Here is a 14,169-nt window from a genome sequence, read left to right as displayed (position 1 = left end):
TGAGATATAGGCCTACTGGTAAGCATTAGATGCTATTTCAAATCAAAACATCCATAAAGTTCACAACCACAACTGAAATAAATAAATTAAATAAACTAATTTAGCACCTACATTCTCCCACCACTCAAGTTTCTGCCCAGAATTAGTTATGCGATGTAAACGCTTTAAATGCGATTTTACAGCCCTAATGCAGACCTACTGTTAGTCTATTTACACCTCTGAATGTTGACATGGAAGAAAATGACCGCCTGGAGCCACAATTGCGGTTCAGGTCAAATTGTTTTCAATACTTCACCCCAATGATTCGCTTTTCTTCTTATACTGTGCTTGTTTTAGTTGATTGGATACGCTATAGTATCACCCGCATCTATTGGATACTTCCTAACTAATCGGCTCACCGGATTGGCTGCAACGTTTCAGGACTTGTAGATGATTGGATGGTGTGCTTCCCATTCACCGGCGTTGTGTAGGAATGGCTGTGATGCGGTTGGTAACAATGGGAATCAGAAATTAGCAACATCTGGGCAGTTTGTGCACATTAAAACCCGACTGTCGGGACGGACCCGAAGCCGCTTCAGCGCTGCTGACTGAAGTACTGACCCAGGTAAGCGACAAAATGACACACGTAGGTAGGCACAATGGGTTTGGTGGTCTATATTACCCTTGCTGTTGAATTATGCCTCGCTGGTTAGCTAACGGGCTACATGTTTCTGGTGAATAGCTAGCTAGGATTGTCAATATTATTGCGAATAAGTTATATAGCTTTACTCCGCTGAGCTGTCTGCCAATCACAAGCCATAGCTATGCATCGAGCTAGCTACCCTAAACTTACTGCACTGCGCACAGATGGTTAGCTAACTCACCTCTGCGTTGTCTTAGTCTGAGTTCACTGTGCCCGTAGTTTTTAAATGATTTTATGCCCGCTAACTCATAAGCTCTGATGAGTTCCAGTTCAGCGTAATGGCTACAACACCCTTTATCGGGCAATAAGCAACCCCTTTGATATTTCGGCTAGCATGCTTGTTAGCTAAGTAGTTAAAGGGGGGAATGGTAACATGTAGCTTCGTCGTCAATCATCCACAGCGACATTCAATTCACTAGTTTGTATATTAGTGACATTAACTAAGGGCAACCTGGAATTACACATCAAGTAACACATATTTCACACCGTAGCTAGCCGTTTTCCCATTCCTTGCCTCCAGGCTAAATGCTATGAATTCCTGTCCCATTTGCTCGCTTTCTTGCACTCTTTTTTAATTTTTCGTATTTCGCCATATGTTATCCGAGTGTGGATCTCCAACAATACAATTAGTTTTCCCACTAAACTAAACAACGTGTAATCCAGCGTGCTAAATTTTCTGCTGAAATTTAGCCTCTGCAGTAGATGCTATACAGATGTTCACAGGCACACAACAGAGCTGCAATGCATTTTGGAACTTGTAGTGTGTGGGCGGCCAGAGAGAATATGTTATACAGTGAGCAGCATAATTAATTGGGCAGTGACACCTTTTTTTTTTGGTCACTTTGGTTCTGTACTCTAGCACTTTGAGTTTGGATGCACTGACAGTGAGGTTGAAGTGCAGACTGTCCGTTTTAATTTGAGGGTATTTTCAAATATTGTCAATATTTAATGAACCTTTAAGAGCTCTTGTACATTGGCTTCACAGATGTATATTCATTTGTTGTCGTTAGTGAATGCAGAAGAGAGCTGTTGCCGTCTTGTCTTGATTCTAGACTTGGCAATTGCCTTTGGAGATTGTTGTTGGGTTGTGACAACATGAGGAAGACCGTAGTGTCGATGCAAATTAAGCTGGCTGTCAGTAAGAAAATCCTTGACTGGCCGAGTCAATCACCGCATCTGAATTTAATTGAACATACATTTTACATGCATGCAAATGTCCTCAAAACAAGCAGGAACTGAAGATGGCTGCAGAGAATCAATAGGGAAGAGGCCCAGTGTCTGGTGATGCCTGCATCGCAAGCAGTCATTGCATGCAAAGTATATGCGATAATGTGTAAACTATGTATAATTTCTAAATTGTTCATCCGATATGGATGAAAATACCCTCAAATTAAAGCTGACAGACTGCACTTTAACCTCATTTTCATTCTTTGTTATTGTATCTTTTCAAACTCAGTGCTAGAGTACAGAACCAAAATGCCCAAAGAAATAAATAAATGTTATGCTGTCCAATTAATTATGGTGCTCAGTATATGTAGATCACTGCACAGCTGTACCCTGAAGAATAGGAATCTGATATGTTCCTAGCAGTGAGGACATGACATGACATCGCTATAAAACAGCACATGTGGAGCACACAATGGTGCCTCAGCCTAAAAGCATAAAAGTACCCTCTGTGTCTGCTGTCTATCTCCACAGGGACCCAGGGGTGGCACTATGGGCTCGCTGAGCAGACAGGAGTTTTTCCAGGAGCTGGCCGAGGGCTGCCTCCTCCCCACAGCGCAGCAGGGGGTGGAGCAGGTGTGGCAGCTGCTGGTGATCTGCCTGGGTTGCCGGCTTCTCTGGAGACTCGGTGAGCTGGGGCGTGGCGTGGTGGGGCAGGAGCAGGGTGGGGCAGGAGCGGGGTGGGGCAGGAGCGAGACAACAGAGGAGACAAGCGAGAGATGCAAGGATGAGTATCGAGGATGAGGCAGCATGCATTAGGCTAATGGAATGTCCTTGCCTAGTCAAGCATCAGTTTGAACTGATGTCAATTACAGACCTGGGAGAGGTTGATCCACAGGTCTATCACTTATACGACTTGCGTTCTGAAAAATGTCTGGAAAGGCTGAATCGCATAATCGCTCCTCCGAGGAGCATTTAACGAGTTGGAATGTCCTTCATTCTCCCAGGCATCATGGCAGGGGAGGATCGAGTTATGGGTTGACCTACCTGGCTAATTTGTCTCACTAAGCGTCATGTTCCCTGGCCCACCAGGACTCCCGTCCTACGTGAAGCACCTGAGCACGGTGTGCGGAGGCTTTTACTCGCTCTACCTGTTCTTCGAGCTGCACATGGTGTGGGTGGTCCTGCTGAGCCTCCTCTGCTACCTCATCCTCTTCCTGTGCCGACACTCCCAGAACCGAGGCACCTTCCTCTCTGTGACCATCCTCATCTACCTGCTGATGGGGTAGGCTGGGGTGTGGGGGTGTGGGGTAAGAGTAGGGGGTGGGGGTCTGGGGTAAGAGTGGGGGGTGGGGCTCTAGGATGGGGGCGAGGCTCCGGGTTAGGGGATGGACTGTGAACCATTGGCAGGGACATTATGTTCTCCGGAAGTGGAACTTTAAATGTGGCCTCAAATCATACTGTTTGTGTTCTAATGTGTCATTCTTTTTATGTGTCACAGTGTTTATGTGCTTTTCTCTCTGTAGTTTGAGTTGTACTCATTGGCATTTGGTGAAATTATAATAACAACACTCAACATTTTCTAGGATCTATAATTATTTGTGATTAGCATCTCATACTGGTGCTCCAAGGGTACAAATGTCCCTGTCCTGTTTATTTGCTGCCCTGCCATTCTGTCCATCATCACAACCTATGGCAGAGCTGCTAGGCTTGAAAGGGGCTTTGCTCCCTAAGCTTACTTTATGCTGACGCTCCGTGAGAAAGCATATGAAACATATCTGCTTCAAGCAACGTCCTCTGAGTCAGACGTTGCACAGAGCTTTAAGCAGTGTCCTCTGTGTCCTATATTGAGCTGAAGGGCCTTGTTTAATTCAGCGGGTTCACTGATTATAAATTCAAGTTGGTTTATTACCTTGTTGCTGCCTCCATATTTGAAGCTTAATTGCTTTTCCAATGTCATAAAAGATGGTGGTTTTGTTTAGCTGTGAAGTCGGTTACCAGGGTTATTCGTCTTTGCGGTAGTGCTCTTGTAGTTAATAAAATGTTCCGGCTCTGATCTGTTTGTTCCTGGGGGTGTTTCATTTAATTTCTTTTCATTTTAATTTCAGAGAGCTGCATATGATGGACACTGCCACGTGGCATAAAATGAGAGGTGAGATGATTGAGCCCTTTCATCAGACTCTGTCTGTGGAGTCCTCCGCCATGCGAGTGTTCTGGTTTCAGCTGGCAATGTGCAAGAGGCCATTTAAAAGCAGAGGCAGCAGCAGTGTGTAGCCTCAGCATCTAAGTGCCATAATTGGTGCCTGTGTTTATGTTAGTGATGGAGGCAATGTTTGGATGGCAAGGTGAGGGGTGGCTGTGGTGATTCTCTCTGGCTGCAGGCTCACAGATGGTGGTAGCCATGAAGGCCATCTCTCTGGCCTTCGACCTGGACAGGGGGGTCGTTCCGGCCGTGCCGTCCCCCGTGGAGTTCATGGGCTACATCTACTTTGTGGGCACGGTCATCTTCGGCCCTTGGATCAGCTTCAACAGCTACAAAGATGCCATCGAGAGCCAAAAGCTGGTGTGTCTCAAACCTCCAGGGGTCTCAGCCCTCCAATCTCCCTTCCACTTCAGATGTCCACTTGCTGTGTACTTCACACGATTAATTACACACACACACCCCCCCCCCTCCAAACAACCATTCACAAAAGCCTTGCTCATGCTCTCTGCGGAGAGTAAGGACCATGATGATGGAAAGCATGTTTAAGAACACTCATAAGTCTATGTTTTTGTTCATGTTTTTATCAATTCCTTTTTTAAGAGGTCTTTTACATTTGCATTCTGTGTGCTGTTAAGAGACTGCCATTCAAGAAAACAAGAGTAGCCCAATTATTTTTGTTTGTACTAACGGACCATTACATACAGAGTCCGTAGGTTTTTGGAATTATATGAATTGAATATGTTTTAATGTTAGCATTCACTCGACATGCGAACATGAATTGTTCGAGTTTGGTTGTGTATTATCTGGCAGTAAGCACTCTTGCTGTCTCCTGTACAGAGTTTCTCCTGGTTCCTGAAGGTGGGCCTGAGCTGGGTGAAGTGCCAGGTGTGTCTGCTCGTCTCCAACTGCATCGCGCCCTACCTCTTCCCCTACATCATCCCCATTTATGGCGACCGGACGCTACGCAAGTGAGTCTCCTACAACAGACCTACAACACACTCTGCAGACATGCAACACAGTGCTGGCTGATTCTGTGAAACCAGCGGGACATTATGACCCTGAAGCCTGTCTCTCTCTTCTGTCTTTCACACAGCACCTTTTGTACATGTATAAGAATACTGGTTAAATTTACAATGTTAATTAGGAAGTTATGAACCTTTCCTTTCTATGAAGGAATGGAAGCGCACTGTAATATGTATTGCTTGGCACCTGTGAGTGTTCCAGGAGACGACCAAGACACGCTCTCTCATTCTGATTTAAATGCAAAATTAATGCTGGGTTTAATTTGTATTGTAACCACACATTGGCCCCATGTGAGAACCTTCCTCCCTGATTATTTGCTCTAGTGTGGACCCTGCTGTAGATGCAGATGCTTGTAGATGCACTGCTCACCGCAACTGGGGAAGGGCTTAGAGCAGGTGGGTCAAAAATGTCTCATGATTCAGCAACTGTGCCTGGGCAGGTAACAACGCATGCGAACAGCACCACTATGTGGTCAAAAAACCAAAATTATACTGAGAATTGCAACATGAGGACACTCCAGGACATCAGCCATGGTACTGACAGACCTCCGCATGGAGCAGCACTTATTGACGGCGAGCTGAAGCGCTATAATGTGGTGGAAATACTCAACATCCCAAGGAGCGACAAGGTCGTTTTGCTTGGTGATTTTTAATGCATATGTTGGAAAGAATATGAAAACTTGGAGTGGAGTGATTTGGTGCTCATAGCATTGGGCATTGCCTTAACCATCACAAACTCCATCTTCCAACAAAATAATAAATGCAAGGCATCCTGGATGCATCCCAGATCTAAACACTGGCACCTGATTATGCTACAATGAGCTGGGCTCTCACCCAAAGACGCCTGAAACAACTTCTGTCATTCTCCAGCTGACAAGCTAGTAGATGTTCATCAGCTAATCAGTTCAGAATGTGGGATGAATGTGAAGTGGATCACTCTGGGCAACACCCTCTTTGACTTTGCAGCCCGGTCTGTGAGAATGCTGAAAAAAGCTCACCCCTCCTGGACAACATGCACAAGGAGTGGAAATGAATGATTGATCTCAAAGGCTAATGAAATCCAGGCCTGTGTAGATGGGAACGATATGCATAGTTCCTGTGATGCAATTAAGACCATATATAGCCCCAGAAACTGCTCCCTGGCACCTATTAGATCTGCCTGACGGGGTCTGTTGATCTGTTTCCTTTTATTCTGTCTGCTTAATGCGTTGCTAAGTGGCTAATGTCACCAGCTGAATTTCAGAAAATGATTGAAAGCTGGATCACAGTAAGGACACTCATTTGCTAGTCCCTAATTACAACTTGCTTGGCACCTTTCAGTTTTCGAGGGGGACAACCAAGACAAGTATTCCAGCAAATACCCAAAACCTTAGAACTCTTGCAACAAACTGTAGTCCCTTTCAACTGGGTTGTTGGAAAACAAGCTAACTTTATGCTAAGTTTGCTGTCACTAAGTGGTAACAGTTACTGGTGTAGGGGCACTCTACACTGGTTTTTGTGCATTTGCGGGTATACTTTGCGGGTATATACTGGAACGCTAACCGGTGCTAAGCAATGCAGTCCCTCATCTATGCTGTTGGATAACATACTAGCTTTATGCTATGCTCCCTGTCACTGTAAGTGGTTACAGCTATAGGGTCTCTGATTTGCTGGAATACTTGTCTTGGCTGCCTTCTGTAACACTGACAGGCGCAAAGCTTGCTAGCTCATGATGGAAAACATACTGTTAGACCACCCTCACCCAAATTTAAATTAAATTATATTTTATCAACTTAAGTGTGAGGCTTAAGGAAGTGGGTGATTATAAAAAATGGATTTGCCTGTAAATTGTGCTGTTCTTACTCTTCTGACTCTCTCTGTCTCGTTTCTTTTCTGCTTTCCTTTGCTTTCCGTTGCTTGCTTTCTCCAGCAAAAAGAAACGAAAGAACAGGTAACGCCCTGTGGCGGGGAGCCTCCCCTTGTGTTTGTGCTTGCTGTTCATTCCACAGACCGCCATGGCAACCATAACAATCCCTGAGTCCGCTACAGTAAACGTGGAGTCAAACCCCTCAACTGCCAGTACTACCCAGCAGCCATGAGCAGCAGTTTCTTCCATTTCTTCATGGTCCCCAATTCATCCTGAATATTTTCAATATTTTTTTTTATTGGTTTTATTGAAATAGTTCAATATTTCACTGAGTGATGATGGCCGTGCAACCAAAAGATTTCAAATCACTATCACTCCGTTGCAGAGAATGTAGCTGCAACATACTGGTGTTGGCAGGTGTGTATGGTGAGGTTGTCTAGCGTCTCTCCGTTACTTGGGAGCTGTAGTGTGGGTTTGGCTGAACTTATTTGAAGAATTATTTACAGAAGTTCTAATGCTGGGTTTGTTTACACTACATAACCTTAGGTATTGGGGGCATTTCATCATCTACACCATCATAAAGGCGCTATATAAATGCCAACCATCATTACATAAATTAATTTAATAACGCACTGCTCTTTCTCGAGAGTTCTTCAGTAAACCAGGGCTGAATTGTTTGTGCAGTTGGACGTGCACCACCCCTGGTTGGGCGGCAACTTATTTTAAATGAACAAATGAAAATGATTACCGAAATCAAGATGACCAGCTGGCTTCCTCTGCTGATTTTAAGTGCTTGAGGATGACCAGGCAGACATGTTCAGTGAAAAATGGACAGTAGTTTGTTGGGTTCTGAGTTCTGACCTTCTGCTGCCTCAGTGCTTTCAGTTAGCTTTCCTTTGTCCATCCGCCTTGATAAGATTTTAAGGATAATTTCTCCATAAGCAAAAGGAACTGAAAGGGAAACCATAGGATTTGCTGTTGTGAGCGTATGTTTGCTTGCTGTTTGAGTCTTGTGTCTCAGAATTTCTCATTTAAATCTGCAGGCCATTCTGATTACAGGCCATCAGCTTGAGTGTTAGCTCTGCTCTTTGTTTAGGAGATCACACACAAATGAGCTGTTCTCCATGATGTCAGCTACCGCTTCTTATTGCACTGCGGTATGCAGCTGGAGGAAGACTGCTCGCAGCTCAACCGCTGAACTCACATGCGCCTGGTCCACCAGCAGGGGTCACTGGTGTGCAATGAGATGTAACCCAGCCAACTGAAACCATCCCTTCTCGGAATGACGTTAGCATGCCTCGTGCGTCACTCTTGAGCTGGGCTGTCCAAATCTGGCCTTCACACCTCCCTGTTAACTGCCGGTTTTCCACCCTCCTTTTATCACAACCCCAAAGTGCATCCCAGATTCTATACCAGACCAGGGGACCTTATCCGTGCACAGGACCGTGAATAAGTCCCCCGTCACACTCTGACTGGAGTCTGCTTGGACCTCATTAGTATCTCATCATGTGACATTCTAATGGCTTTTATTCCTCTCTCTGTGTGCAGGTGGCTCCATGCCTACGAGAACGCCCTGTCCTTCCACTTCAGTAACTACTTTGTCAGCTACCTGAGCGAGACCACCACCACGCTCGCTGGAGCAGGCTTCACCAACGAAAAGGACAACGTCAAGTGGTCAGTGCAATTTAGCTCAAGCTACATTCATCAGTTCAAACAACGCATTCTTGGTCTCTCATTCTGTGTTGTGCAGGGTCGACCGTGGCTTGTGTTCTTTGTGTGATGGATTCCACAGCTTCAGCCTGTGGCACCCTTTCTCCTGTGTTTCTGTGCAACTGTGGCCATGTTGTGTGTGGATGAGCAGCAGAAATGTCTCTCTGTCTCCAGGGATATGACTGTTGCCCGGCCGCTGAACGTGGAGCTTCCCAGGTCTATGGTGGAGGTTGTGACCTCTTGGAACCTGCCCATGTCCCGCTGGCTCAACACCTGTTAGTACCAACTGACCTGAGCCCTGACCCTGACCCTGACCCTGACCCTGACCCGGGCCCTGACCCTGACCCAAACCTGTTGGCAGTAGTGTGATAAATCAAGTTTATTGATAAATGTATGGATGGATAGATAGATGGATAGATGGATAGATCAATTCATGAATAGACGTTAGATGGATAATGGATAGATCAATTCATGAATAGACGTTAGATGGATAATGGATAGATAATTGAATAGATGGGTAGATTGATGGTGGGTGAATTACAGATACATTGAGGTGAGGAATCATTTGAACAGTGATACAATTTCTGTTGTTTTGGCTCTGTACTTGTACTTGAATATGATAAAGTGCGGACTGTTACCTTTTAATTTGAGGGTAATTATGTCCATATCAGGTAATCTGTGTAGAAATTGCATCCAGTTTTATACATAGTCCTCCCATTGTAGGGAACCAAAAGTAATTGGACAGTAGGATTCTCCACTGTTTCTGATTAGATGGGTGTGTTCAACTGCTTCCTTAGTGCAGGTATCAGAGCTTTCAGTATCTTGTCTTTATTGTAAGCTTTTGATTGCCTTTGGAGACTTATTAGAGTTTGTAAACATGAGGATCGGAGTTGTGCCCAGGACAGTCAAGGAAAACATTATGAGGATGAGAAATCGGACAAAAACTGTCAGAGACATAGGCCAAAATTTAGGCTTGCCTAAATAAATAGGCTTACCTGAAACTATTTGGATCGTCATTAAGAAGAAAGGGAGCACTGGTGGGCTCAGTAATTGCAAAGCAGCTGGTAGGCTAAGAAAGACCTCTACTGTCTGACATATTCTTGGCATAATGAACCCCCGAACACCAGTCTGACCGATCATAAACACTCTTCAGGAGGCAGGCATGGATGTGTCAGAGACCAATCTCTGCAGAAGACTTTGCAAGTAGATGGATTGATGAGATCTAGGGCCACTTTATTATTATTATTATTATTTATTTATTTATTTATTTATTTTTCCTTCACCTACGTTCTCCTTTCCTAATTCAGAAATGATCGAGGTCAGCCATATTTAAAAAACTTTCAATCAATTAAATGTATAAAAAGGGATTTAATTCCGACATGGATCACTCAATATGGATGTAAATGCCCTCAAAATGAATAGTTTAATTTCAAATGCAATGTGAGTATAGAGCTGATTGGAATATGGATTTCTGTACTTGTATACAGTTTCTAATTTTACAACTCATGAAGAAACTTGGATTTGAAGAACTGAATCTATTCTAGTCAGAATCTATTTTATTTTTACCCTAGAAACTAGCCTCCTTTTGCCCAGACCGTGGGTATTATGGATAAGAAAACAAAACTAGGCGGAGGATTCAGGGAGAAGTAAGGAGCCAGGTGTAATGGGAGATTTTTACATTGTGCCTTTGCCCGTCTCCGTCACAGTGCAGAGAAGGGGGGGTCACTTCACCGTCACCAGCGGGTTACAACCCCGGGGGAGATTTCATAGGTTGAGATTGAGTAACCTGGTTGAGAATTAGAAGGTTGGTGGAGACTGGTTAAGTCTGCATTAGGAATATGCCTGCATGCCAGGGTGAACAGGCCTTCTCTTGGAGTATTTTTTGATCATAGCAACCAGGGTGTGTCCCGGTGTCATGTGAAGCTCAGTGGTGCATCCCTCCCATTGAGGTATTAAACGTCTGCTTCATTTCATATTTTAGCCTGTCTAAGGAGACACAGGGGATTCTACCAGCTCCGAATCTATGCAATTATGCGACCATGCATAAGCATTTCAGTTCCACTTTTACACACGTCGGGTTAAATATGTGCATTTAAAGGGGGGTGGGTCAAAGAAAATGCATTCACTTGCAGAGCGAGTTGTTGGCACCAAGTTATGGCACCAAACAAAATGGGTGATTACTATTTGGAACGGGCTTGTCGTTTTGGTCTGTTTGCTCACCCCAAAGTGAATGAAGCCGTATTTTTTGTATTGTGCAGACGTTTTCAAAAGCGCACTGAAACTCGGCACGTTCCCCGCCATCCTGGTGACGTACACGGCCAGCGCCCTGCTGCACGTGAGTAGGCCTCCCGCGTGGTTTCGACACCGTATCTGAGATTTGGCATTTGGCTGAGCTCCCGGCGTTTTCCCCCTCCTGCAGGGTCTCAGTTTCCACCTGGGAGCGGTCCTTCTGTCCCTGGGCTTCATCACCTATGTGGAGCACGGTACGAGCCACCGCCCCCACGTCTCGCTAACATGGGCTCCTGCTCTCCTGCTTGCTGACGCGGGCTCCTGTCTGCAGACCCTACAGCAGTGGTAACCCGACCCTGTTCATGGCGATCGACTATCCTGTACGTTTTCACTTCGACCCTAATACTGGCACACCTGACTCCACTAATTAGCCGCTTGGCAAGATGCCTAGCTGTTGACAGAGGTGTGTTTTGTTAGGGTTTGGCGTGAAAACCTACAAGATGTTTAGATCTCCGGGAGCAGAGTTGGGTATCCGCGGCCTACAGTGTTCACATATCAGACTTTTACATCTGAGCTAGCTATTAAAATGCAAGAACGACCTTTCCTGTATGAATGAAAAGAAGAGTAAAAAACTACTCAATTTAAGCAAGTATTTAAAATTACTGTTTTGCTTTGTGCCTTATTTTTGTTTGATTAAAAAAAAAAAAAAGAGTTTAATGTATTTTAGTAATTTGTCTTTTGAATTCTGAAATCCCAGTCATATTTGTAGAGCCACTACTCTATGCATCTTGCCACCATTTGATTTAACCTTCTCCAACTGTCCCGATTAAATCTGTTTTTGACACCCTAGACAGTTTTGTTCTTTTAAGTTGAGATGAAATGGTAGTTTCTATGCACAACATCAGTAAATTATTTGAAATCATTTGTTTTAGTTCTCAGAAAACGACTATCTGCAATCTTCAGTGCCTGTATCCTGTCCAAGAAGTGTTCAACTGACTGCACTCACCAGCACAAGAAGGTGCCAGAACATTGTCTGTGCTGTTTGTCTGGTTTAGTTGTCTGTGGAATTGGACAACACTTCTGTACATTATTTATAGCTGCTAACAGTACATAAATCTGCCTTTTTGTGGAGTAGTGGCCTGTTCCAGAGTAAGAATGCATCATTGGAAGTGTGACTCTACTCTTTGTGACTGCCTGCCTGACTGTGTTGCCTCTCTCTGAAGAGCCTTTGGGTGTACGGGATCAACCTGCTGTTCAGCGGCCTAGCCATCTTCCACCTGGCCTACCTGGGTTCACTCTTTGACAATGATTCCATGGAGGAGGATGAGGTGAGTGAAGCTCACTGGCTTCTTGCTCCAGAATTATTGGTACCCTTGATTAAAAGTATAGGAAGAATAAAGGCTGCATTTAATAAACAACACCGATGGTAATCTAGATGTAATGTTCAAACATATGGGAAAACTATATACTTTTACAGTGCAGTCTGTAAGTGCAGTCATACTCCGCTCCACAATACCACTACGTGACGTCACTCAGCATGCACTGAGAAACGGTGCGTCTCTGTGTTCCAGGGCTACGTGGCCAATCACACCATTCAGAAGTGGACCGAGCTGAGCTGGGCCAGCCACTGGGTGACCTTCGGCTGCTGGGTGTTCTACCGCCTCATTCGCTGAGCACAAGGAGATGAAGGGGGAGCAACTCAATCTAGCTGGTTTGAAAAGGAGCTTAGGGGCGGGGCCATTGTTGGGACAAGGCAGAGGCTGACTCCCAAGAGTTCCCCAAACACCGTGGACTGAAGTCCATTACCATCACAGTTTTAGGATTTCTCCTCTTTCAGTGCTCAGGATAGCCCCTGAGCCTGGGTACTCCATATCCTCCAACCAACTTTAACCAATTCAGTGGCCATTTTAGTTTCCTAAATTCACTTTTCCTAGAGCTGGTCGCTGTCCTTGGGTTCACTCGTTCACCCCCATGCCCTCGTTCACGGCTCCTTGGCTAGAACCTTCCTTGTGGTAAGATGCAGTATGAGAACCAGAGGACCTCCTGAAGACCCCAAATGACAGCCCTTTTCCAAAATGAACACCTTGTCAAATAGTTTCACAAGTTTCTGCAAAGCAAATATTTTGTTCACTTGGCCAGCACAAATGAGGAGTGGAGTTTAGCGGAAGGACACATTTAATGGGACACATTCACAGCACAGGAAACAAATGTACAATACAGCCCCTCCACACCTTATTTTGTTCTCCATTTGATGACTTGGAGACACAGTTGCCCTTTGGCGGTGGTTCCCTTACCTAGAGCAACATGGCACCCTTTAAACCTGTAATGCACATGACCTCCACAGCACATGTCAATCGGGTATTAAAATCATGATTTTCAAATGCTGGTTATTTATCATGAAAGTATTTAATATAGAACAATAACAAACAAAAAAATTACAAATAAAATAAAAAGATTGGCTGTTAGTCAGTAATGAAACACCTGAACAGATTTCCCAAAATCTGGGGGGGGGGGGGAAGATGAATAAAATTAAACCGCTTTATGTTGATCAGTTAAAACCACAGCATTCAAGGGATGTGCTGTTATTAAAGCAGGATTGATACAGTACTTGTACTGTATTTTAGGTGTTTTCATGTGTATTTTTACCATTCATAAGTAAGTTCAATGTTCTGAGAAATAAGGACCACCTTCACGTTCTGCCCCTCTGAGAGGTAGATTATTTGCCAACCCTGTATGTATTTTCTATGTATGTATTTTTACCCCAGTAAACACTTAGAGCTAGAGGAACAATGGCAGCTGATGAACGGGAGGGTTCAATCAGTGCTGCACTACACAAATCCTGCACATCCTTTTTCTGTAGGGGACTGCAGGGTTCAGAGGTCAGAATACTCCTGTCTAGATGACCGTAGTGGTGATTATGAGACCCCATTGCTGTGAATTCTGCTTGTGTGTTTGAATCATCCACTCCCCAAACCCCACCTGCAGAACACCAAAACCACTCCCTACCTGACCATGATTAAGCCTGTGAAAAGATCTGGGCTGTTTTTAATAAAACATTTTATATGAAACATGCTTAATCCTTTTTGAGCTTTTTAAAAAAATCCTTTATTCTTATATGACAGTAAAAAAATGGCAGAGGTACATTTCGCTGAGGGTCTATGTATTGCTCTGGTAAACTGGCCTGTCTGGATGTCCACAGGACATGGACTTGGCAGATTTTCTTGTAATAAATCTCTTACACCATAGCCTGACGTGTACTGTATGTATATTAAAATTTTATTTAAATAAAATGATCAAAGTATATTTTGTACTG

At 44.4% G+C, this 14,169-nt stretch overlaps 1 protein-coding gene across 1 annotated transcript; it reads left to right on the top strand.

The window, feature by feature from the left end:
- Positions 1 to 466: 466 nt before the first annotated feature.
- Positions 467 to 13,924, top strand: LOC133110043 (protein-serine O-palmitoleoyltransferase porcupine-like). Its single transcript, XM_061219901.1, has 13 exons — positions 467 to 604; positions 2,381 to 2,534; positions 2,939 to 3,131; positions 3,955 to 3,998; positions 4,228 to 4,409; positions 4,887 to 5,017; positions 8,466 to 8,591; positions 8,802 to 8,902; positions 10,886 to 10,962; positions 11,047 to 11,110; positions 11,789 to 11,874; positions 12,080 to 12,184; positions 12,428 to 13,924. Exons 2-13 carry the CDS (start codon positions 2,399 to 2,401, stop codon positions 12,527 to 12,529), a joined length of 1,347 nt encoding a protein of 448 aa, XP_061075885.1. The 5' UTR covers positions 467 to 604; positions 2,381 to 2,398; the 3' UTR covers positions 12,530 to 13,924.
- The last annotated feature ends 245 nt before the right edge of the window (positions 13,925 to 14,169 follow it).

This window comes from Conger conger, chromosome 14 (assembly GCF_963514075.1).
Source record: "Conger conger chromosome 14, fConCon1.1, whole genome shotgun sequence".
In the NCBI taxonomy this organism is placed as follows: Eukaryota; Metazoa; Chordata; class Actinopteri; order Anguilliformes; family Congridae; genus Conger; species Conger conger.
This window is presented reverse-complemented; position numbering and strand designations above follow the sequence as displayed.

Excerpts from the sequence above, each read along its gene's own strand:
- LOC133110043 (XM_061219901.1), top strand. The coding sequence starts at position 2,399 with ATGGGCTCGCTGAGCAGACAGGAGTTTTTCCAGGAGCTGGCCGAGGGC. Across the intron at positions 3,132-3,954 it reads CTCATCTACCTGCTGATGGG|AGAGCTGCATATGATGGACA; the intron begins GTAGGCTGGGGT and ends TTTTAATTTCAG. Across the intron at positions 3,999-4,227 it reads CACGTGGCATAAAATGAGAG|GCTCACAGATGGTGGTAGCC; the intron begins GTGAGATGATTG and ends CTCTGGCTGCAG.